Source organism: Podarcis bocagei, assembly GCF_964188305.1.
Source record: "Podarcis bocagei genome assembly, chromosome: 15".
In the NCBI taxonomy this organism is placed as follows: Eukaryota; Metazoa; Chordata; class Lepidosauria; order Squamata; family Lacertidae; genus Podarcis; species Podarcis bocagei.
This window is the reverse complement of record NC_138141.1, coordinates 1,614,375-1,632,000: the sequence shown is the minus strand read 5'-3', so window position 1 is coordinate 1,632,000 and position 17,626 is coordinate 1,614,375. Positions and strand designations below refer to the sequence as shown.

At 45.0% G+C, this 17,626-nt stretch overlaps 2 protein-coding genes across 5 annotated transcripts in view; one reads left to right on the top strand and one right to left on the bottom strand.

Moving 5' to 3' along the window:
• Nucleotides 1-17,626, top strand: part of LETM2 (leucine zipper and EF-hand containing transmembrane protein 2) — a 267,600-nt gene that overhangs the window by 168,687 nt on the left and 81,287 nt on the right. The window lies entirely within an intron of this gene.
• NSD3 (nuclear receptor binding SET domain protein 3) overlaps nucleotides 1-17,626 on the bottom strand; it is an 82,835-nt gene that overhangs the window by 34,635 nt on the left and 30,574 nt on the right. For 3 of the 4 annotated variants that reach the window (XM_081171369.1, XM_081171368.1, XM_081171370.1), the window contains exons 8-14: nucleotides 17,084-17,184; nucleotides 14,689-14,734; nucleotides 9,702-9,832; nucleotides 8,962-9,090; nucleotides 5,113-5,239; nucleotides 4,400-4,597; nucleotides 1,842-2,015 (exon numbers count right to left, since the gene is read on the bottom strand). In XM_081171369.1, coding sequence (XP_081027495.1) covers nucleotides 1,842-2,015; nucleotides 4,400-4,597; nucleotides 5,113-5,239; nucleotides 8,962-9,090; nucleotides 9,702-9,832; nucleotides 14,689-14,734; nucleotides 17,084-17,184 — 906 coding nt within the window. The remainder of the gene's footprint in view (nucleotides 1-1,841; nucleotides 2,016-4,399; nucleotides 4,598-5,112; nucleotides 5,240-8,961; nucleotides 9,091-9,701; nucleotides 9,833-14,688; nucleotides 14,735-17,083; nucleotides 17,185-17,626) is intronic. The other variant, XM_081171371.1, reaches the window with a different exon arrangement.

Here is a 17,626-nt window from a genome sequence, read left to right as displayed (position 1 = left end):
TCCCATATTAAGAGGGAAACCTGAGCACTGCAGCGGCTGAGGCACCAAGTCCTATTCTAATGTGGCTGTCTATGCCTTTTGGCTGCTTGAATTCATAAGTTTTGTTTTCTTTATTTATAGATTTATTTACATATCACCCCCTTGCAAAACATCAGGGCAGTGTATGGGAACATAAAAATCTTTTGAAAGCAATACAGAACAGTAATTAAAATGACTAGCTACTTAAGAGCATTTAAATTACCAGCTAATTCTCCTTTTGATATAAGAACAAAAGAGCTGCTCCCTCTGTCTGTCCTAAAGTAGAAGTTCAGGAGAATTTACCCAACCCAGACCAGAGAGGTAGGCAGAAATCATAGTGTGATGTAATTAACTTAGGACTGGAGTGTAGGATGACCAAAGTGGCCACCTGCCTTTCTGAACACTAAAAGAGCTGGAATCTAAAAACTACAAGTTTTGGAAAAGCTAGCAACAGCCAACCCATTTAAGAGGTTTTGATCTTGTATATTAGATATTTCTAGCTATTTTAAATTTGATCGCCTATCAGATGTGTTTATTTTTTTAAATCATGCTTGTAAATATGAAAGTGAAGTCAATCTTAAAGTTGGAGGGAAAGGTAGCTAAGAAGTAACCCCCAACCCCAACAGGTAAAAGGAAACTGAAGCAAACAACGCTAGAGGTATGTAAATAGTTTGTGCCCACAACTGTGACTCCATTGGCATGAAGACTGCTTAGGACAGTCACAACATACTGAAAAGGAGTTAGATCCATTCACTCCAGATGTTGGAAATTATTTGGTTTTCTTACTGCTCCAAGGACCCCTGCTCAAGCTCAACACTCTAAAACTTACTGTTTCCCTCTGAGCCTTCAGGCGCCATTCCTCTGGAAAAAATTAAATTTATTTAAAGGGACATGAACTTTGTCTCCTGTTTACCTCCACGCCCTGTGTCAGCATCATTGCCTCTCCTGTATGTAATATATCCCAAGGAGGAAATGAATTAGTTATTTCCACCACACCTGTTTATGTTCTCTGTCTCTGTATGTCTGTCTCTCTCCCCTTCACCTGCCTTTACAAACAACATTCAAAAAATTTTAATTGACATCTATTGATGAAACTTTGGGGAATCAAGCAGAAAGGGGTGCATTCTACCAGGCAATGCAGGTATATTCTTCTCATTTCAACAGGGCAAATGTAGTTGCTGTCAGTACCTGTTAGATTCTAGTCCAGGCTTCCTCAACCTCAACTGTGCAATCCTAGCAATGTTTGCTAAAAAGCCCTATTGAATTCAATAGGGCTCACTCCCAGCAAAGTGTATGCAATTCTAGTCTCTATGCTTTAAATTAGTAAAATTTGTAAAGGCGGATTCAGAACTACTAGAATTAGAGAACAGAAGTCTCTTCCTACTTATATTTAACTTAAAAAGTGGTGTTTCCTCTAACTCATATTTAAAAGTATTTCATGGTTGAAAAGGGACCTTTTTCTAATCTATGAATAACCCACCCACCTGCAGGATCAGTTTTGATTTACATGATGAACTGAACACATTCATGGCTGCCAAAAGTGACTGAAAAAGTCAGTATTAGAATTCCAGCCGCTGGCATCAGGGAAGCAGAAGGCACCACCTTGGTATCCTTCCTAACGTGTCTAAGAATGGGCACTAGCAGCTAAAAGCCTGTAGAAAATTAATATGCTACATCCAATAGCCAAGAAGGAAACTTGAGAACAAAAATAATTCCCCCAGAGCAGAAGGGGTGGGAGTGGGGGTTCACAGTTCAGTTTTTAACAAAATCAAGGACTGAACACCAAAGATATAAACAGAGGAAGACAAAAAAACAGAGCTCACCTCTTGCACAAACGAAACAAAAGCCTACATTTACAGCTGATGAAGAGTGATTGCTCCTTTTGGAATGGTTACTACAGATGAGAATGTGGGATGACACAAACAAACTTCCTGCAGCAATACAGCCATCTCCCGAGTGATAGGCAATAGGGCATCTCAAACATCTCACCATGCGACCTGTTTAATATAAAATGCACCATAGGACAGTATGTTTAGAACATGGCTACAGACTTCAAAGTCTGCAACGAAGTTTTGATTTTCATTTGATATACCTAATAATGATGTAACAGTTTTCAAAAAGCAATGACATTTTGCATCCCTAGGGGTGCAACTCCACCCACACCCTGGGGAGAACCTGTTTTGGATAATCCTAACATGAGCCGTAAATGGGCACAGCCAAATTCATATTGGGATTATTCCATAGGAGTGCAGAAAAGATCTATCACATCATATCATGCTCAGAGGTCAGGTTCCCAAGAACCTCAGCTTCCATAAATAAATAAATACATTTTTAGTGCTCATGTCTATGAAGGCAGCTTTAAACACCTGCTGCAAACTCAGAATCAGAGTAGATTTACTTACACACTTACTTACACACACACACACACACACACACACACACGCCCCTGCAAAGTGAGGCTTTCGTGCCCTGATTCTGGCCTTCCCCTCTCCCATATCTAGAAAAACTAGATGGCTGGGTTGTCAACACAGGGAGCAGTGAATACCACCAGTATTTCCCAAAGAATCTCTCTTTCACCTGCACATCAAAAGCATGGTAAAGACCCTTTCTGTCCACATGGCTCCACCACTGCAAGAGTGAGGGCCATTAGCAGAAGAGTCAACCTTTTCTTTGCTTTGACTAATCTTGATGAGGCTGAGATCCCTCCCCCCTTTTCAACCTAAAAGAGCCTCAGTACACCAAAGTCTTGAGAGTCCCTATCCGACGTGCCTTTTTGTGGCTGAGAATTCATATGCTCGACAACAAGGGTGGGGAACAGAACCTGGCTGATGGGCTGGATCCTTATCTCTATGCCCCCCCTCCCCAATGTAGAGTATGACAGGTGGGCACACAGACAATCAGCTGACTGCTGGGACTTACACAGCCGTGTGGCACTTACCAAATCCTGGCAATCAGGTGATCATCTCTTGCAAAGGGCTGTGCAGGTGCTGCTGATTAACAGTGTGTGCAAACCCCCTTTGGTGCAGCTGCACCTTCTCCCGTCCCACACCTGATGACATGTGTAGGGTTGGGGTCATGGCTTGGCCAAGATGGCCCGGTGGGCCTCATTAGGCCCATGAGCTGCAGGTTCCCCAGCCCTGCTCTATAGCTTATCTCAAATGTATTCTAGCTAACTCTGGCCTAATTCAATAAAGGCTGCTAGGAACGCTAATGGATGTTTGTTAGGCAGATGTGTTTCAACCCAATTGAGCAATCCTCCAGCTACCCCTTCTTCTTTAAGTGACAGGTCCACTTTTCTTCACGCACAGGGTACACAGATTGTTTTACACAAAATATATCAATAACCAAGCAAAATATAACGTCACTTCTTTTCACATCCTACTGTACAGGTTTTATGTCTGCTGTACCAAAAGGTCTCTGCAAATTCTGTTAAGTAACTGAAAATAAAATGAAACAAGCTCTGCTATACTTGTTGGTAGCCTAATATTTGGCTTCTCTTGTTCACTGCCAACAGCAATGAAAAACAGCCAGAGGCCATCAACACAGCTTAATACAGTAACTACTTCTCACTCCTTGGATAGAACCAGAACAGAAATATGGCCACCCGTATTAAGTGCCTGGCTGAGTTTCTTGCTGATATAACAATCTGAGACTAGCTCAGCATACCGGCATGTCTGGTGCATGAGCAGGAAAACATACAGATATTATAAGTTGCATCAAACATTCTCCGTCCACTAGTGCAAGGAGTCTTACACTGGTGGACGGGTGTTTGAATGTTGCACAAGAATCCAACACAACAGCTGGGATAGTGAAAACTTGTTACACAACAAGAAAACATTTCACCAGTGAAACAAATATACTGCTAAGTGGCTTTGTGTGGTACTCAACTAAGTTTTACTCAAAACAGACCCACTGAAGTTAATGAGTATGACTAATATGTGCTGATCCACTTTCAGATCTTGGCAATGGGTTCCTCCATCACAAGCCAACTACAGGAATTGGTAGCCTCAATTCAAGGCCACCAACACCATTTTTTATTTATTTAAAAGATTTCTGACCTGCCCTTCATCACAGCATGAACGTCAAGATATGATACACCAGGCTGCCCTTGCGCCATGGGAGAATAAAACAGCACATTCTCCAAGGTAATTCAATGACCACAGGGAAGCCTTGTATCAGGATACCTGGGCCAGCGTTATGAGGTTGCCTTAATGGCAGCTATGAAGAGTGTCCCTGATGCTGCTCTTCCTATTTCCAGGGTCAAGCTAAACAGGCTGAGTGGTAACTGCAGCAGTCTAAGCGCCTTGGGGTTGTTGCTGCAACACATCAGAGAGTCTGCAGTTTCCTGCTCTTCTCCAAAGACAACAAGTAAGAGTCTTACCTTTGCTCGCTTTATGAATATCCTTCTCCATGGAGCAGGCAGTACAGCAGTGTTGGGGGCAACGGAATCCTCGGGACTCAAAAACAGCCGTAGCAAACTTGCGGATGCAGACCTCATGATAAAATTTGCCACAGGCATTGACAGAGCAGCGTTTCACGTCTTTGCCAGGCAGCTTGCAGGAAAAGCACGCATGCTGTCCTTTAGAAAAGAGAAATAAAGAGGACCAGCCTAGGGTAAAACATTCTGAGAGTATGAAACAAAGCAGCCATGACAGGCAGTAGCTGCCCTAGGTCTCTGCAGACTTCTTCAGAGAGAGTGGACAGGAAAGGAAGACAACTGTATATTCCTGCCAGCTTTCTGAGGCTGAGAAAGCTGACCATCAAGGCGATTTCCCCCAGTTACTCAGTACGAATAGAAAGTGGGTGGCAAGGGGGGAAGCTGAGTTAATGGACGGTGGCTAGAAAAGAAGGAGCAAATTAGCCAAGATAGTGCCACAGAGCAAGATCCAGGCTGGGAAACCTGAACAGTTTAATGTGCTTACACACACACACACACACACACACACACACACACACACACACACGAAGCCAATATATTTGCTAGTGAACCCTCCAGGACAGCAACACAACAGCCAAGCTGAACAAATGGCAAGCAAGAGCCTCCAGAACTCCTACCAGGAGAATTCACAAGGTAGAAGTCATTCCCTCATTTACCATTTTTGCACTCCAGGCAAATGAACTTCCCATCAGGCTGTGAGCTCAATCCTAGGCATTCTGTATGGAAGACCCTGCAGCATTCTCCTTCACAGGACACCAGAGATTCACCAGAACTTTCACAAATCTTAAGAGAAAATAATGAATATGTGATCATAACGACTAGAGGTTTTAAATATTCAATGTAAGCAATAAGAGCTAAAGCTAAAAGAGGGGGACACCACACAACCCTGCAAGGTTCCATCACTATCTAGCACAGGACTCTTCTACAGGTCGCATTTTTTTGGTATGTCAAGAAGCACTGGTTGAAAAGTACTGGGCTGGTGTGACCAAGATTCTTCAGATGAAGTGGCTGGGCTAGCCAGATGGGAGGAGGCTTGAAGATCAACTGTTGGGGCCACCAGAAACAGGGAGCAGAGTAAGCCCCTTTCAAGGCCCTGCATTTGAAAAAAACTAGTCCTGCACTGCTGGAATAAGGCAGCCCCACGGTCAGGAGCTTGCAAGGCATGAGGAGCACACCAAGGCAGAGGGCAACCCTCAGAGATCCTTGCGACACCGTTAGTGACCCTGGGCAGACTCCAGAGCAGTAATGATGTCAAGAACCTGGTAACACTACTCTGCTTCAGCTCTACTCCTATCATTGGGTGAATGTGATCAAACCAATATTTTCTTCACTCTTTTAACAAACATTTATAAGGTGAAGTATGGTTTCTACTTGAGTACAGAGTCAGTGGCTGGGAATTCTTCCAGACTGACCCAATGCAGAGTCCAACACTGAGGGTTGTAGCCAACGCTAGCTTTACTCAGAGTAAACTCACTGGAATTAGGACAGGACTTTAGGCTCAGTGGGTCTATTGTGAGTAGAACTTAGTTGGCTAAACCCCTGTGATGCTGCTACATATACAGTGCAGATGTCATTACCTCAGTTAAATTTGAATCTTTTTTCCAATCCCTACATTCCCTCCTATTTCTAGAGGCCACACTTTCCACTTTATAAAATTTGCACAACTTCAAATGCCTCCTATCAGATGGAATGTCAGCATATGACCTGTTTTGCAGCCAATCAACCTCTGATGGGCTGCCACAATACTAACTAAAATAATGCTAACCAGCCTTATAGGACTATTGTAAGGATTACTAAACTAAAGTAATTTGATCCCTTGAAGTTCACCATTAAAATGGTCTTTAAATACTGATTACTAGGGTAGCCGTCAATGTCAATGTAATGTAAGGATTCTGGTCTTCAACCCAGTTCTGTTTGATTCAAGCCTGCTGCTTTTCAGATTATGCCCAGCGCCCTTCAGGTAAGGTTGCGATGTCATGTTTTCTAAATGTCAAGTCTTCTAAAAAGTAGTGCCTGGCTAAGACCATTACCAAGCTGAGATATATTAGGTTTATAGGCGCAATTCCTTGACACCCTGCCATAACCTGCTTAGTCCTGGAGTCTTGCCTAATACTTCTACCCCTTATACTGCTATTCACTCCCCATATTTTCCTTTCAGTGCACTGAATCCACTACAGTCTTATTCATTTCTTCTTCATCTCTTCTCACTGCCCCCACTTCTCAGCACCTGATTGTATTCTAAATGAGGGATGGATGGGACAGTCTATTTCCAGACCATGTCAATCCTGCATGTGTTCATTTGTAAGTCCTGTTTAGAATCCACAGGAAAATGCATATTTAAATTTATTTTAAAATATACATCATTCTAAACATCTTTTATTCTAAGATACATATTTTTAACACATTTTACACCTTTTTTGAGCAAAGAAAATATCACAAAATTCAAAGAAGTGCTAAATTTGAAGGCTAATTATATTCCAATCCACCTATTAGTCCAGGAAATGTGTACCAGTTTGCATCCAAATTCACAAAAACTAAATTCCTCAAACATCCCTACTCTAGATATGACCTATCAGAGGTTATTCTCCCAATTCGTGACTTTAAGGCTGCAAGCCTATAATCACTTACCTGGGAGTAAGCATCATTGAACTCAGTAGGACACTTAGTTTTGAGAGGGCGCATGTAGGCATGTGCTTGAAAACTATCACAAATCTGTATTATACGTTGTAATAGGTTCAACCCCTAGTGACCTTTGGACAGAGCATTTAAAGGATAGTTTTGTCTCTGTCTAAAATACAACTACCAGGATCAAGGAAACTTAGAATCTTAGACTGTATTCACATTACCGTATAAGGCGCACCGGCCCATAGGACGCACCTAGTTTTTTGGGGGGGAAATAAAGGGGAAAAAATTTATTCCCCCCCCCTTCAGGCGCGGGGCTGGGGTGGGAAGCTGTCCCCTGAGCTTGTGGGGCTGGCGGCGGGGAGAAGCAGGCTTCTCCCGCCGCCAGCCTTCTAACCAAGTCGGGGGACAGCAGGAAAGGCGCGCTGCGCCTCTCCCGCTATCCCCCAAGTTTGCGGGGCTGGCGACGGGGAGGAGCAAGCCTCTCCTGCCGCCAGCCTTCTAACCATAGAATGCCTATGGGGCATTCACCCCATAGGACGCACACACATTTCCTCTTCATTTTTGGAGGGGAAAAGGTGCGTCCTATAAGGCGAAAAATACGGTATATTGTATCTTGCGGTTGCTGTTCCCAAAGATGCCTATTGTGCTTGCCTCTTGGAATTTGCCAGCCACCCTCAAGACAGCCAGTGTTGGACTTGGGAGACCTGGAAGATTCAAATTTGAATCCCCACTAAACCCTAGAGCTCACTGGGTGACCCTGGCCAGTTACTGCTTCTCAGGCTCACAGAGAATAAAGAGAGAAGGAGGAGAACCACATGTGTCACACTGAGCTCCTTGCAGGAAAGGTGGGGTATTTTATAGTCTCTCATTGATACAGAGGACAATCTGATGACATGCGAGTGGGAATTGCTTTAGATTGTTAAGGTGTTTCTATTACTGTTATAACAACATCTACTTTTTTATCATTAGCAGAGTACCTGGATTTTTCAATGAGGTGAGCATTTGTTAAAAATTGTTATGGTTGCTTAATTTTTGTTTCAGCATATGGTTATAACAACTAAATGTTTCCCCCCTAAAAAGGATGGTGGATGATGATTACGATAATAATAGCAATAATGTGGAATTTCAGAGTCAGTGCCCTCAAGCTTTGTGGATCTATAGAGGTCTAAAGTAAATGGGAATTCATTATGCACTGAACAGCTGTGATTCAGTTGCATTTTGGCCAGCACTAATGCAAAGTAGCCACTTTCTGCTTAATTTGCAAGCAAAAAAAGCAGGAAAGAACTTATCCTGGGCACTCAGAGTTACATAGTATCAGAAGCAAGGCTAATCCCTAATTTTGCCAGAGGTACAAATGCAGAGAAAATTAGCTGGAGGTATATTATGGGAAATGCAGTCGAAGGTATGTAACAAGGTTGTGAAGTAAGTGGTTACACTTCGGGTTACATACGCTTCAGGTTACATACGCTTCAGGTTACAGACTCCACTAACCCAGAAATAGTACCCCGGGTTAAGACCTTTGCTTCAGGATGAGAACAGAAATCGTGTGGCAGCGGGAGGCCCCATTAGCTAAAGCGGTGCTTCAGGTTAAGAACAGTTTCAGGTTAAGAACGGACCTCCAGAACGAATTAAGTTCTTAACCCGAGGTACCACTGTACTTCTTAACGAAGGCTTGAATCAGCTAAATAGCTTTCAAGTCCATGCTGGGATTTAAACATCATGTACCATGGTGCTGACCTTGTGTTGTCCAAAAGGTTTTAGCTGAAAGCAGTGCAGCTCAATTCTGTGCATTTTTACTCTGAAGTAAGTCTCACTTACTCTTGCTCCTATGAGTGCATGTATAGGATTGCAGCCTTGACCCTGCCACACTTTTTATTTACCTGACATATTGTGTCTCTCTTACTTGTCCCAGAACCTCTTCTTGATAAACTTGAGTCCACGGATTGTACATCAGAAGCATCAGCATCTGCTGCAGCTGAAGGGCTGTCTGACTGTTTTCCAAAGCTACCCTAAAAGAAAAAGCCCACAGCCATTTATATTGCCAACTTTTTAAAAGGAATGCTACAAAAGATAAACGCCACTGATTGAAAGAGAAAACCATAATCATATGATAGACATTGAAATTTTCTATGAAATATTCTCTCTTATTTTAGATCAACCCTATAGTATGTTCTGCCATTTCCAAATTCGTATCAATACAATGTGTAAATGAGGAAAACATCACAGCCGGGGGGGGGGGGGCTGCACCAAAATCTGAAATAAGAAAAGTTGAATTGTGTGGCATGGAACTTAGCTTCTTATTTTCAATAATTTAGTCTGCCAGTTGGAGGAAGCAAAAGGAGCAAAACTGAGTATTTTCACAACCATAGGACCTTGCTAAATGAATTAAGAGAAGGGAGGAAAGGAGCAGTAGCTGAGATTCTGAGTAAGTTAATTGTTGTAGCTAGGATGTTTTCTGCATCTTTGAAATATGCAACTCTGTCCATAACACCAATCTACTCCCTACATTTCCCATTTTCAATGTAAAATGCTCTGACTAATCAAGGAGAAATTATGCACAGTTCACTATCATTAGTTATTTGCCCATTTGAAAGCACATCAAGAAATACAAAACATGTACCTGTGGATCATTAAGACCTCTCGAATCAGAGTCAGATGTATCTCTGTATGCTGAGCTAGTCAGTTCTACATCTGTTGAGGCACGACTCCTTTTCTTTAGAGGCTTACAAGAATCTGAAATCTCACTGGCACCTTGAATACAACATACTGGAATTAATCTTAAAAGATCTCTTAAATGTATTAAACACTGAAGGAGAAACTAAGGGGCTGGGTAGACACATGCAGAGATGGAACTGACAAGACACTTAGTTTAAAAGCTTTTAAAATTGCAACTAGTCCACTAAGATAACTCCAATTCTTTGAAAGATTGTCACTCCAACCCATAGATCAGAGGTAGCCCCCAGGGTGCTCTGCAGGACTACATCTCCCCTCATTCCTGACCACTGGTCATGCTGGTTGGACTGGATGAGAGTAGGGAGTCCACAACATCTGGGAGGCACCATGGAGAAGAAGGGAGTAGCAGGGGGTGAGGGTGCTTTGTATAGTGTTTATTTCATTCATCCATAACCTGTCTTTAAATATGAAATATTTTCAAGGCTGCTTACAGTATAAGCACTAAAACAGTAATAAAAACAACAGAAGTTGAATGCTATACAGTACGTAAAGGTCAGGGAAGAGGCAATGATGCTCAACACTACAAAGCTAAACCCCACAAAACTAAAATTCAAAGCATGCTTAAAAAGGCAGCAAGAAAGGGGGGGGGTTGACCATAGTGTTATTTATAGATTTTTTTACCCTATTCTTCAGTAGGCTTTGGGGCAGTTTACACCTATCAATGGCATATTGCTGTTATTATAATGATTATTTGTCACCTAGTACAAAATGTCTCAATGACTTGCATGATTTTTTTTAAGTGCATCATCAGATTTAAGAATAAAATACCGTATTTTTCGGACTATTGGACGCACCGGTCCATAGGACGCACCTAGATTGGGGGGGGGGGGAAATAAAGGCAAAAAAAATTTATCCCCCCCCCCAGGCCCGAGCTTCCCCCTCCCCCAGAACGGGACCCAGAGCCATGCTTTGGCATCGCTCTGGGAACTTGCGGGGCTGGGGGAGGAGGAAGCCTTCCGCCAACCTCCAAACCATGTCGGGAGACAGCGGGATGGCGCGCTGCGCCTCTCCCGCTGTCCCCCGAGCTTGTGGGGCTGGCGGTGGGGCTCTCCTGAAGCCGGGAGGTCGTGGGGATGGTGGGGGGGGGAGAAGCAGGCTTGCTTCTCCCTCCCCCAGCCTCCCGATCAGGTCGGGGAAAAGCGGGATAGCGGAGCGCCGCCATCCCGCTTTCCCCCGACCTGATCTGGAGGTTGTGGGGATGGTGGGGGGGGAGAAGCAGGCTTGCTTCTCCCTCCCCCAGCCTCCCGATCAGGTCGGGGAAAAGCGGGATAGCGGAGCGCCGCCATCCCGCTTTTCCCCGACCTGATCTGGAGGTTGTGGGGATGTGGGGGGGGAGAAGCAGGCTTGCTTCTCCCTCCCCCAGCCTCCCGATCAGGTCGGGGAAAAGCGGGATAGCGGAGCGCCGCCATCCCGCTTTTCCACGACCTGATCTGGAGGTTGTGGGGCTGGTGGGGGGGAGAAGCAGGCTTGCTTCTCCCTCCCCCAGCCTCCCGATCAGGTCGGGGAAAAGCGGGATAGCGGAGCGCCGCCATCCCGCTTTCCCCCGACCTGATCTGGAGGTTGTGGGGATGTGGGGGGGGGAGAAGCAGGCTTGCTTCTCCCTCCCCCAGCCTCCCGATCAGGTCGGGGAAAAGCGGGATAGCGGAGCGCCGCCATCCCGCTTTTCCACGACCTGATCTGGAGGTTGTGGGGCTGGTGGGGGGGAGAAGCAGGCTTGCTTCTCCCTCCCCCAGCCTCCCGATCAGGTCGGGGAAAAGCGGGATAGCGGAGCGCCGCCATCCCGCTTTCCCCCGACCTGATCTGGAGGTTGTGGGGATGTGGGGGGGGAGAAGCAGGCTTGCTTCTCCCTCCCCCAGCCTCCCGATCAGGTCGGGGAAAAGCGGGATAGCGGAGCGCCGCCATCCCGCTTTTCCACGACCTGATCTGGAGGTTGTGGGGCTGGTGGGGGGGAGAAGCAGGCTTGGTTCTCCCTCCCCCAGCCTCCCGATCAGGTCGGGGAAAAGCGGGATAGCGGAGCGCCGCCATCCCGCTTTTCCACGACCTGATCTGGAGGTTGTGGGGCTGGTGGGGGGGAGAAGCAGGCTTGCTTCTCCCTCCCCCAGCCTCCCGATCAGGTCGGGGAAAAGCGGGATAGCGGAGCGCCGCCATCCCGCTTTCCCCCGACCTGATCTGGAGGTTGTGGGGCTGGTGGGGGGGAGAAGCAGGCTTGCTTCTCCCTCCCCCAGCCTCCCGATCAGGTCGGGGAAAAGCGGGATAGCGGAGCGCCGCCATCCCGCTTTCCCCCGACCTGATCTGGAGGTTGTGGGGCTGGTGGGGGGGAGAAGCAGGCTTGCTTCTCCCTCCCCCAGCCTCCCGATCAGGTCGGGGAAAAGCGGGATAGCGGAGCGCCGCCATCCCGCTTTCCCCCGACCTGATCTGGAGGTTGTGGGGCTGGTGGGGGGGAGAAGCAGGCTTGCTTCTCCCTCCCCCAGCCTCCCGATCAGGTCGGGGAAAAGCGGGATAGCGGAGCGCCGCCATCCCGCTTTCCCCCGACCTGATCTGGAGGTTGTGGGGCTGGTGGGGGGGAGAAGCAGGCTTGCTTCTCCCTCCCCCAGCCTCCCGATCAGGTCGGGGAAAAGCGGGATAGCGGAGCGCCGCCATCCCGCTTTTCCACGACCTGATCTGGAGGTTGTGGGGCTGGTGGGGGGGAGAAGCAGGCTTGCTTCTCCCCCCGCCAGCCTCCCGATCAGGTCGGGGAAAAGCGGGATAGCGGAGCGCCGCCATCCCGCTTTTCCACGACCTGATCTGGAGGTTGTGGGGATGGTGGGGGGGAGAAGCAGGCTTGCTTCTCCCCCCGCCAGCCTCCAGATCAGGTCGGGGAATAGCGGGGTGGCGGCTCTGCGCCTCCCCGCTGTCCCCAGCTTTTGGGTGCAGGCTGCTGCCCGCAAGCCTTGCGAGCCCGCGGGACATCCCGCCGGGCTTGCAAGACTTGGGATAGCTTCCTGAAGCCTGGAGAGCGAGAGGGGTCGGTGCGCACGGACCCCTCTCGCTCTCCAGGCTTCAGCAAAAGCCTGCATTCGCACCATAGGACGCACACACATTTCCCCTTCATTTTTGGAGGGGAAAAAGTGCGTCCTATAGTGCGAAAAATACGGTAATACCATCCTCCCCTCCAAATAATATTTGCACAGAAACAGCAGTAAGAGTGGTAATCACATTCCCTCAAATGCTTGGAGAAGACAGGCATCTTAACCTGGCACTGAAAGGATGTTCATGTTGGCATCAGAGGCCCTTGCCAGGAGAGAGCATTCCTTAAATGGTGGGGAGGGAGACAACAGAAAGAAGTATTCTGCCTTCTCACCACCCTCCGAACCTCTCTGAGGGGCCGGGGAAATGTTGGAACAGACCTATAGCTGTCACAGTGAGCCACCCTGGCAAGGATACTTTTTACACTTTCTGCAAATTGTCTGCTCTTATACACAAAAGGCTGCACCAGAAGCAATTATCACCACACACATTTTCCAGCTTATATTGAATTGACATCCTTTTGTTCATATGTAGTGTGATAGAGAAGACCAAGGTCATAACTATTTCAATGACAGTTATTGGGGACAGAGGAGCTGGAAATAATAAGTCTTGTCCCTGCCTTTCCACAAAGGCTAAAATCCATCACACTGCTTAAGAAAGTCTAAAGAATTTTAAAAAACTCTCTCACCCACCCCATTCCTCTGAAACAAGACCTCCGCACCAAATCAGCTTTCCATGTGACATACAAGATGAGTGTTTGAGAAACACAAGCCCAAAGGCTTCTGAGGCTCATGGAACCAGTGACAAAGCTCTTTTGATTTGATTTAGTTCTTTTGATCCCTACCTGCCCGCCAAACTTTTCCTAGCTCTTGTAGGTCAGTGCAACAGATCCAATGCTACCAGACCTGATTGATCTAGCAGAAGGAGAGACAGGACCACAGGGCCTCTCCATCTACTCTGCTGAGAGACCAGATCCATCAGGCTCCTCCCTCAACTGTCATCTATCCACAGCCATCCCATAAGGCACGAGAGAGAGAGGGGGGGTGGAGGACCTCTCTATGGGACCTGCTGAAAGATCGGCAACTCCTCTCCAAATTGTTCCATTCCAGCCAGTCATTACAAGAACATTCTTCTTTCCTTTTTTGTTCCACCCAATCCCTTTTGAGTTTCTGTCTTTTAGATTCTGAGCATTCTTATATTTGGTTATGTTTTGGCCACTCTAGAAGCCTTTTTCGGCTGAACAGCATGTTAAAAATTCTTTAAATAATAAATAAATATTACCTCCAACATCAGAGGTAGGATGTCTCTGAATATCTGTTGCTGTGGGAATTTTAGATGGGCTTCTGGTCTGATCCAGGTGGGCTCTTATGTTCACTGCATTAACTGTTAATGCAAGAGATTAAGAAGGAGTGTCCCTGCTTTTTGCAAGCTTTTAAAAAGAACTTTAAAAGCATGCTGTTGTCCCTATGCTCAGGGACCTGGTTCATTCCCTTTTTATTTGATCTGGCTACCACTGGGCAGTAGGTGAATGAGCCAGTTGGCAAGCAAACTCTTCTGGCAAGCAATGACTTCAGACCAGGGCAAAGTCTGTGAATCCCAGTCCTATTTTCCTAGTAAGCGCTCCAATAATCTATAAAGTAGCATGGAAAAAGGGGACAAGAAGGACTTGAGGCAATGAAGTACAGTCCTACACCACTCCATTCAGATGTGCACATTGAAATATGCAAGAGGTGGTTAGGCAGGTGGTTGTTAGATGTGGGACTACAATGCCTACATGGATTACTTACATACACAACATGGAAGGCATAGATGAGTAAAAATGAAATAGGCTGTATACCAAGTTTTGGGTTATAAGCAGCACTACTCACCTTTCTGTAATCCAGTCTTCACTGTTGTCTGTGGGACTGTTTCCACCTGTTTGGACAGGAAAACAAGCAATTAATAGAGGAATTTCCTGTTCCCTAGTATAACAGAGGAAATGAAACTTCAATGCAAGCAATTAGCAAAAGGGAAACTCATGTTGCCATCTCCACCCCCACCCCACCCCAGCAAGTCGTTTCTGATCCACCTCTTATGGAGATAAGTGACGCTGCCTTCTCTGAACTGGGTGATGAGGCGCCTTCCCTGAACTGTGTTTACTTCAAATCATTCACTTTGTGTACTTAGTGATGGAATGCTTTTATCTTTGGTCCAGGCATCAGGAGAGGGGGTTTAGCAGCCACTCCTTGGGCTACAGAAAACCCCTACAATGGCTAAGGAAAGTAAAGAGAAACAGGACACTCTAGTTCCATGTGACGCTTAACTTACTGCCCCATTTTTTTAAAAAAGGCACTTCCACTCAGCAAGCACTTGAGCTTCTGAGGCCATGGGCTGCTCCTCTGTATAGAGTGCTGCAAAGGCACAGCGGAGCAGGAAGCATTGCAGGCCTCTATACAGCAACATCAGCACAGTGCTTGGGCAGGCAAGTTGGCGACCTTGTGAAAGCACTTCATGGCCTCCAGGATCAGTGTCTTGGATCCTACATTGGAAGGCAAGCTTTCTTCCAGAGTACACCCAAGTTGTGAATTTGGTAGTTGCAAGCAGCTGCTTTTGCTAAGATCTTGCTTTTAGGCTAAAATTGCCACTTGAAATAAATAAATAAATAAATAAATAAATAATCTACACAGGTTGGTTATATGTGCATGTAAGAAACACGTCTCATAGATATTTATTAAGGATTATTCTATAATTTTTTAAAAATATTTTATTTCGTTGTACAATGGATAAAAACATACAATAGAAGGATTTGTATAGGATACAATTGATAATACAAATATAAAATCTAAACAATCACTTGTATTTCACTACCACTCACTGCAACAGAATTAACATTGCATCTCTCATTTGTAATTAAAATTCCAGTTATAATTTTAAAACCGAAAGGATGCAGAAAAAATTTGGAAATTCACTGCAACAAAGCTCGACCCTGGGAAACAAATATGGTTGCAGAATCCTAAGGTATCAGGACGCCTTTCTCAACATATATCACATCCAAGCTTATGCATTACAGTGCATCTCTGACCATTAAGTTTTGCTGGCCATATGCTCTTCCTGAAAAACATGAGTACAATATACTATGTTGTCTTAATTAGCTACATAGTATAAAGCAAGCAAGACTACTTGGGGAACAATGGCATGTGGTTCTTGTACCATGGTTAATTAAAAATATATAAATTACTACAGCTTCATATTTAAAAAGGGAAACTGCAACAATTGATGCCAAGAGTTATATATGCTATTTCCCAATATTTAATATTCACTCTAGGAAAAAAGTCCTTTAACTTCCACCATTTTGGAAATCCAACAAGAGAAATGTTGAACAGGGCAGCAACAGAGTGGATATTTAAATAGAACGGTGATGATGTATTTTCAAGACTTTCAGCTAATGAAGAAATCATGTGCAACACGATTAAAGTTTATTAGAATTGTAATTGCAAGAAATGTTTCCCCCCCAACATTACTTGGCCCTTGCAATAATCATGTTAGAGAATATTTATTACATAGTGTATATGGTTCAAGGTGGGTTGCCCTTAAATTTAAAATGGGAGCATACTGAAACAGTTGAAACAGTGACAATAACCTTCTTGAAACCTGCAAAATCCATATATCGCATGGGTGGTATGCAACTTGCCTATTCCTCTTCACTTACAAGTGGCTAGTTTCAAAAGCAGTATCCTTAAAAAGGAATGCCCTGTACATGTTGGTTCTACTTAAAGGACAAAACAAAATCAACCCATCATGATGCTCTTCCCCTTCTGCTAACATAAAAGGCTATAGCCTTTAAATAATGATTATGCTAATAGTAAATTTTCAAGAGTAACCAAACAAATCCATCTAGCTTTTCTTTGAAAACAAACTAAAACCTCAGTACAAACCAGCAGCTAAACCAAGGGTAAGACAAGAAAGAAGCTAGTAGCATTTCCAGAGAAAACACTGAAACATAAAATCACTATGCTTGTAACAGAAACAGCCAAAGTAAACGTATCAGCTCATGAAGAGGTCACTGTGTTCCCATTTATCCAACGTGTGATTGATGCTGAAAAGGGATATCAGTTAACAGCAATATTTACTGAGGGAGAGGATTTCAGGAGGGGAAGTCCAAAAGCAAACCCAATGGGGGATATAGAGGGGCAGGTGGGTAGGTAGAAATAAAAAGGCATCAATATTAAGCCACAGAAAGTATGTATACAGTATATTTTAACTCTCTACATGGAGGAAGCCAACCTGCTCCTTTTTGATCTTCTTCTTTGGCACAACTTCAGTGGATTTCTCAGACTCTGAGCGAGTTCGTATTGATCTTCTCTGTTGCTTCTTTTCTACAGAACCTGAGGGAACAGAATGGTTTCCATTACAGGAGTGTCTCTCTCTCTCTCTCTCTCTCTGCTCTCTTTCCTCAATGAGGGATGATGTTCAATAGCAAAGTCCTGATTTCTCTACATTCTTCTTTGAGTGCATAGACTTTAATCTGCCAGCTGGCGTTCTGGCTGCAGGCAATACATCTCAGTGCTTCAGGGAGAGTCCTGAGTTCGGGAAAAGACCAGCTTTAATATGAAGATAAAGGGGAAGTCTAGAATTCAAAGTATTAAGAAGGGGTGACTTTTCATGTTCAGAACCTTTAAAATCAACCGGGAACTTGCTTAAATGTCATAAGTTACCAACCACACCAAGGACACAAATGTTCTGAATTTTATTTTCAAAGTATTTGGCTATGTAGGCAATATTTTGCATGTCTTTAAATGAACATCTTATTCCTCTCTCTGTCTGAAT